The 7,865-nt window shown below is 36.9% G+C and overlaps 1 protein-coding gene across 1 annotated transcript; it reads right to left on the reverse strand.

The window, feature by feature from the left end:
* Positions 1–583: 583 nt before the first annotated feature.
* On the reverse strand, positions 584–2,926 carry PPP4R3C (protein phosphatase 4 regulatory subunit 3C). Its single transcript, XM_016130730.2, has 2 exons — positions 1,414–2,926; positions 584–1,254 (listed from the first exon to the last, which is right to left on the reverse strand). The coding sequence occupies exons 1-2, from the start codon at positions 2,924–2,926 to the stop codon at positions 584–586; spliced, it is 2,184 nt and encodes a 727-aa protein (XP_015986216.1).
* Between the last annotated feature and the right edge of the window lie 4,939 nt (positions 2,927–7,865).

Here is a 7,865-nt window from a genome sequence, read left to right on the forward strand (position 1 = left end):
ATTCTTAACATCTCTAATAAAAAACAAAATAAAAACTGCACATTCTGAATACAGCTTTTTTATTCATGGGAATACACACTGAAAGTTACTTCCCTCCAATTACTCATAAGGCTGAATTTTTATTAAATCTTCATGAGAACATAAATAGCTTAACTTCACATTTTGCTATTAACTTTGTTTTCTATATAAACATAAACATAAATTTTTGTTTCAAAGAAGGCAACTTAAAGAAAACCAGAATCAGAACCTTTAGGCAAGTAATGTTACAGTTGTTTCTAATATGTACTGCTGAAATAAACTACGTTGATACTATATTATCAGCTTGTTTCCTCCCCCCAAAATGAGACTTTTCTTGCTAAGAGGTTATCATGCACCAACGTTCTTGTTATAAGATTCTGGAAAGTTAGATTTTTATAGAACTCAACATTTTTAGATGATTAACAGTGAGCATATTTGTTACTTATTGCATTCTTATTTTAAGTTCACAGAAGAAAGCTTTTGGAGTCAGGCTTTTCAGCTAATTGAAGTTTTAGAATTTTAGTAATGTAGACTTTAGTGATGTTGAAGGTCTCCCATGAAGATTTTATGGGTCAAGATGTGGTCTTTTCCCAGGGGGCATTTCATCTTCTATTTCTTCGTCGTCATCATCATCGTCTGGATAATCCACCAAGCCAACTACTCTACTACAGGTTGGGTTACCTGTTGCACTAGCAGAACCAGCAGAATTGGAAAAAGTAACTTTGCAGCCACCAGAAGATGTTATTTTTGAAAGATCTAGCTCGTTTTCATTTTCTTGTGGATTTTTAGTCTCTGTAAATGTATCATTTTTCGATGGTTGTGTAACCGTTTCTACTTTCTGTGTATTTTCTTTAGAACAGGTTTCTTTCTTCTCCAAGACTCTGGCACTTCTGTGAAATATTTTACTATACAGGGTGTAATGAAGATTCTTCCGCATTTTATTCTGTCGGTCTTTTTCTTGTTCATATTTGATCTTCAAGCCTTTGAATGTCTGTACATATTCAATCCATTCGAGTGTTTTATAGAACTTTTCAAATATATGTGCAACAAGAGACTTGATATTTTCCACTCTTATGTATTCAAACAGTTCAATAATAGCTGAATTCAACATATTGTATCGAGTTCCAGTATCCAGAAGAGCATTTACAACGGGCTCAAAAAGATTTCCCTTGATGATGTAACGATTATAAAGTTCATCTTTGTGGCCAATTATTCTTCTCATAAAGCGAACAGCACACAAGATTAGGAAAGTGTGCTTAGATTTCATCAAGATCAAGACTCTTCTTAGCAAGTCTTTGCTCAAAATATAGTTTTTTATGTAATATGTGTGATGTTGCACACAAAATGTGAGCAGCTCTAAAATTAAGCCAAGCAGCTGTGCTGTTTGATAATCATTGAAGCAATCTTTGCTGTTTTTGTCAGCTTCAAGTATATTATCCTTTTCACATGTATCTTCTGAAGTAGTGGCCAAAAGTGGTGCTATGAGTTTATGCATACACTGTTTATAGAAGAAATGTAGAAATTCAGTTCTTTCACATTTATCAGGTGTCACCAGCATGTTGTCTGGATCAAGTAGAGAACGAAGAAGTCCCATTAAATGAAGAGCACCTCCTAGCTCAGGATCGGTATCACAGATCATTTGTTCAATTACTAAATTAATGAAAAGTTTACAGTCTTCATTCCGCTTGTATTCTTGCAGCATTAATCCTCGGATCATGGATGGACTATACTCCACCAGATAAGCAAATATGTCAGTAGCAGCTGACCTTATTTGCAGGTCATCCAGGATCATTACAATTTTAAGAGCAGGAAGAATTCCCAATTTCGTGAATGTTCTGAATAGTGCACCTTTGCTTTCAGGCTGCAATAACTGAGAAAATGTACAGAATTCCTTGAAAAAAAATACCAAGTCACGCCGTTTATCATCATCTGTAGCCTTATCCTTCAACTGTGAAAAAAGTTGAGGCAAAAACTTGTCATCTTTCTGTAGCATGCGGACTATCTCAACCTTGTTGAGGAAAATAAAATTTGCGATAGTAGAAAGACAATTCTCTTCCAATACGGATGGTACAGGGAAAAGGATGTTGTGAATGTACTGCACCTTGTACGTCTGATGTATTTTTTGCCTAAGTTCACAGTCTGTTATTGGTACCACTTCCTTGAACTTTGCATTTTGGGTCAAGAATTCCCTATGCCTTTTTGGTTCAGTCAAAGCAGGGTCGTATTCAAGGCATCCCACCACATTCATGATGCACTCATCAGAAAACATTATCTCGAACAGACAAGTCTTATTGAGGAATAAGATTCCTTTCATAATTACATGCAAATGCTGTAAGCCTTCAGTGTCTCCTAGGTTCTCACAAGTGTGGAACAGCTGCAGTAGCTTTTTAATATAGTCCTCATTTTCCAAGATCAGGGCAAGCCTTTCTTTACGGATAGGCGAAGTGAGAGCTGAGGTAACTATGGTAGCAATCTGTTTAAGCTTACCGAGTTCACAGTTCGGGAGGTCAACCATGTTACTAGTTTCTGGCATTTCATCAAGTTCTTCTTCTTCTGAAATATCCAAGAAGCCTTGTGTGATGTCGACGGATGGGTCTGTTCCTTGAACCTGGCAAATATCTTCCCAGATCTCCTGACACCCGGCTGTGTCCTGGAAACTCAATGCCATTCCATGGTTCTCAGCTTCAGACCAAACTATTAATAGGCCCCGTTTCTTCTTGTATGGAGTGTTTGGTTGTATCTTCGACTCCAAGATCAGTGAGCCGTTGGACTCTGACTGAACTAGCAGACACACGCCCTGGAGTCGTTCCACGTAGACGGAGGAGACGTATCCGGTGCCTAGATCAGTCCATTGTTGGTCTTCATTCAGACCGTGAAGTTTGACGCGGAAACGCGACTTATTCGCCATGGCGACCACCGGCGTCTTTACCTCAGGCTCTCGGCGACCGGCCCGCTTTGCGCATGCTCAGAATCAACGTAGGTACGGTGGCCCAGTTGGGAAAAACAAAGCTGGAGGCGAAGTAGCGGCTACACGGATGCTTGCAGCTCTAGAGGTCAGTAGAGTTCTTTGGAGTCCCGAGTCCTGCTACGTGTCACTTCCATCTCATTCTCCTTTCCCTGCATTTTGCTGCTTTATACTCTCTCTCTTAATATGGGCTTCAAAAGCGAGTTTCCCTGTCTGCTCATGGTTGCATAGGGAAACCTCGACGTTGTAGGATTCCTATGATTCTCCCTGGATTCGATCCAGAAGGAATGTTCTATACACGTTAAGGCGAGTTGCGTCCCAGCTTTCAAACGGAGGCTTAGAAATTAGAGCAAAGAGCACTGTTCTTTTCCATAAAAGGTTTTGTCCCCCAGAAACATTTTCACTCATCAGATGCCTGGGAGTGGAGAGTTAGGACCTTAGATGAGAGAAAGTTTATTCACTTTTGTCATTACCAAGGCTACACTGACATTCTATGCCAAGAAACTCTCCCCAGCCTCCAACCCCGCCAAAAAAACCAAACCAAACCAAACCAAACCAAACCAAAACAAAACAAAACCGGAAACAAGTGAGTCATGGGCCATTAGCAATAATCAGAGATCTGTAGTTGGGTCTTCTCATAAGGCCTGGCCTATGTCTATATCACTCACATACCCATCCTCGGGGGAGAATATTGTTTCAAGAGATAGTTGGCAACTCCTTTCCTTTGTTCCACTCAGCCTGAAGCTCTATCTTTTAGCATAGTGGGGGAAAGTTTTCCTTGATTTTTTGTAATCTATAATCAGAATCCTTATTCTTAGGAAAGGAGTGGGCCAGACAGAAACTGAGCTTAAATTAGCCAGGAGTGAATATTGAATATCACAGATCAAATGTTTTATTTCTTTTCTTAATGATTATGGTAATAATAACCACAATAACTAAGTAATAATACTTGAGTGATTATTATTATTATAAAGGTAACATAATAGAGTAAATATAATACTTGGACGTTTATATGCTAAAGACACTGTGACAATAACTTTTGTGTATTTTCTTATTCAATTTTCATAATAGCGTAGTGATATAGGGGTATTAGGTATCTTTTTAAGATCAGGAAATGAATTTAGAGAAGTTAAATAAATCACCAAAGGTTGCACTGCTAATAAGTTGAAAAACTGATTTGAACACGTCTTTCTGATTCCAAAATTGGTTTCCTCAGTCACTGAACTATGCTAGCCCCTTCTTTTCTTGGCCTTCATTACACTTTATTTCATATTCCTTCCATCCGTATAATTTGTAATCAACATAAAATTATCAGGCGAAGATGAAAGTCACGCACTTCCTCCTTTAGATCCACATCTGTATAGCCAGCCAAAAAATAGAAGCTTGTATATGGCAACATTGTTAAATATAATTTTAATAGTAACCAAGTTGATTTTTGATGTAGCAGCAAATTCTGCAGTTTTCTTTAATTTATTTTCCCCCAAAACATTAACCCTCTTATTGCAAGGGAAAAACTGAGAATTGGGCCACATCAAGCATATTTGGACTTGAAGAGTCCTATTTGTAATAATCATTTCATTTTACATGGTACTGGAGGTGTGTGACAATCTTTAATTAGAGCACAGAAAAGCTCTTTCACACACCTCTCATGGAGATTATACTACAGGAATATTCCTGGGACAGGACAGCTGGGGCACTTGGGGAATTGAATTCAAATGACAATCATTTCATGAGAAAATTCAAATTAATGTTAGAATTTGTTGACTTAGAAGCATTTACAAGTTATAAGTAATACTTAGATATAAGGATTAATAAATAATACAAAAATCAATATATGTACTAGTTTAAAACTCTTATTTGAATAAGAGAAAATATGCAAATATATAATAACAACAATGACATGCATGCTAATGTCCAATTTTGTTCTCTGTCGTGGTTATATTAAAATTTTTTATCAGAATTAATTATACCACTGTCAATTGTCTGAATCTGCCCTCAGGTTTCATTTTCTGAGAGGCATTCAGCATAAATCTATGTGTTCTCACAATTTTATCACAGGGAGCTACCCTTAGGCTTATTAAGGTTCCATTATCTTAATTAGGTTAACTAGAATCTCTACAGTCTAAAGGAGCCTCAGATTCACACTTCTTATTTCTGTTTCTGCAGTTCCTGTCTTATTTGGTTTGGGAAGTAGAACAATGCTCTTTTTTGCTTCAGTAGTTCTACCTACCTAAGATTATTAATTTTCTGTTGTTTTACAGAGAGCAAGATAATATGAATAAAAAAATGACATCTTCCAGGAGCCATGTAAGTCTCTTCTATAAGCATTATTTATTTTTTATTTGATCCTCAAAATATAATGGTCCAAAGACATTGTTCCTACCATATTAGAGAGGAAAAACTTGACACTTCAAAACTGAATCAAGCATTTGGTTCAAACCTCTGCAGAAATAGATGATGTTAGAATTTGAAAGTAGGCCTTTAGAAAAGTTCTCTCTCTCTGCTTTGCTGTTCCTGTGTGCAATGCTTTCTCTTAGACGCTGCATAAATTGTTATAGCAGGTGTTCAAAATGATGTAATTTTTATCCCAACTATCATTGCAGTTTGATGTTTTTCAATTTTTTTTTTTTTAAGGAAAGCATTGAGGCTAGTTCAAAATCAAAATGGGTAGATTTAATCTTAAGACTCTGGATCCCTCTTCTGTTTTGGATACTTTTTCATGTTTCCTCTTTGTGACCTTAATGGTAGAAGTAATTCTTGATGACTTGGCCATGCAAATAAATAGTTTTAGGTAAGGATCTTGTAACTCATTGACATTTTATGACTACTCAGGGCTTAAATTTTATATTTCTTGGAGTAGAAGACAGTGAAGGAATGAGGTATACATTCCTGAATTTTAGGTATAAGTAACTCAAATCACATGTGTACATGTAGAACATATAGATATCTGAATATTCTATCTATAAGAAGAGAGAACATTACATAGTGGGAAGAGCAAGGAGATTTTTAATTTTATGAAATAGCATTAAAGTAGAATTCTAGCTTATAGCTGCTCTAAAATTTTCAACTTCAGAATCATTAGTGAAAAACACATATGCATGTTCTCTATAAGTTTTCCAGGTAACCGATTTCATGGAATGTTGCTTTTTTTTGGCCACCATCATCTCTGACTTGGAAATTTGTAAGTCTCCTCTCCTGGCTTCTGCCTTTTCCACCTACTAGTATATTCTCCACACAGTAGTCAGAGAGGATTCACTTAAAATATGTCATGTCCTCCCACTTCTCTCCTCAAAATCATTGTGTTTCTGCCTTACTTAGAATCAAAGCCAAAGTTCTAACTATGGTTTGGAAAGTCCAACAAGACCTGGCCCCATTGACCTATCTGAATACTTCACTTAATAGTCTTTCTCCCTTATTCTGTTTCAGCCACACTAGCCAGCCACCTTGCTATGTCTGAAGCCCATCGGTCACACCCCTGCCTCAGGGCCTTTGCACCTGCCCTTACTGCTACCTGGAACATTATTTCTCAATAGTTACATGGCTCACACCCTTACCTCATTCACAAATCTATTTATATGCTCTCTTTTTTTTTTCCAGTGAGACTTTCCCTAACTGCCTCTTTAAAATTGCAGAGACCTTCCATCCCAATCCAGCCATCTGTTTTCTTGGATGTATCTCTTCTCCATAGCACTTAGCATCATCTGACTATTTTGTACCTCATTTATTCTGTTTTCTGCAGCCAGACTATCAACTGCATGAGGGCTGAGATTTATCTGTTCATTTTTCTCACTATTGTGTGCCTGGCACTTGCCATAAGACATGATACATAGTAATTTCTCAACAATTATTTATTGAATAAATACATAAATGAATACACATCCTTTTTACGATAATTTCCAATAATCAATTTATTATATTCTCATATAGTTATTGAACAACCCTTATGTACGGCCCTATACCAAGCACTGGGGATAAAACTGTGAATTCGAAATTTATTCGCAGTCCTCTTACGGAATAGATAGTTTTAACAGGAGATATTTCTGATTTACAAGATGATACATCTGGCATTTTCTCTGCTGCTCATTCCCACTCTTTTGGATAGTTTTCTTCTTATTGATGGTGACAAAGGAAGCAATATTCTCCCATTTTAGTTTTCTAATTGCATGAAAAACTAGTTTATTGAATTAGCTGGAGGTTTCCCTCCACGTTCTGTCAAGCATTCCTTCCCCGAACCTGGGTTAAATCTCAGGTAGAAGCTACAGCTCTTTCATCAACTCTTAGATATTGAAAGAACCCTAATTTTTTTTCTTTCTTTCCTTTTTTTTTTTTTTTTAAATTTATTTTATTAGTTTCAAGTATAGAGTACATTGGTTAGACATTTATATAGTTTATAAAACAATCCCCCTAATTGCTCTTTCTCTCCTTTGGCTCTACACATAGCCAACATATTAATGCTGACTGTATTCCCTATGCTGTGCTCCCCATCCCCGTGACCATCTACTAATTTGTACTTCTTTAACCATTTCGCCCCATTCTCCCAGCCCTCAACCCCCTCCCCTCTGTCCGTCACCAGATTGTCCACTATATTTGTGAGTCTGTTTTTGATTAGTTTGTTCTTTTCGACTCTAGATTTTAAGTTTAGTTAGACTGGGTCTAACTTCAAGCTTCTGTTTGGGTCATGTGTTGTTCAAAGCAAGTCTACAGCCAAACCTAGAGTCAAGAGATGGGAAAGTATGCTCCACCTAAAATGGGAGATTATAGCAAAATTACATAGCAAAGGGTGTGGGTAGAAGGAAAGATGAAGAATTGTGAACATTAATGCAATCTTCCACAAACTTGTATATAACAGGTATAACACAGAACCTAAATGGGTATACACACA

Source organism: Rousettus aegyptiacus, unplaced genomic scaffold (assembly GCF_014176215.1).
Source record: "Rousettus aegyptiacus isolate mRouAeg1 unplaced genomic scaffold, mRouAeg1.p scaffold_m13_p_9, whole genome shotgun sequence".
NCBI lineage: Eukaryota > Metazoa > Chordata > Mammalia > Chiroptera > Pteropodidae > Rousettus > Rousettus aegyptiacus.

Coding starts and splice junctions, on each gene's coding strand:
- PPP4R3C (XM_016130730.2), bottom strand. CDS start 2,926: ATGGCGAATAAGTCGCGTTTCCGCGTCAAACTTCACGGTCTGAATGAA. Junction 1,255..1,413: donor AAACAGCAAAGATTGCTTCA/ATGATTATCAAA, acceptor TCCTAATCTTGT/GTGCTGTTCGCTTTATGAGA.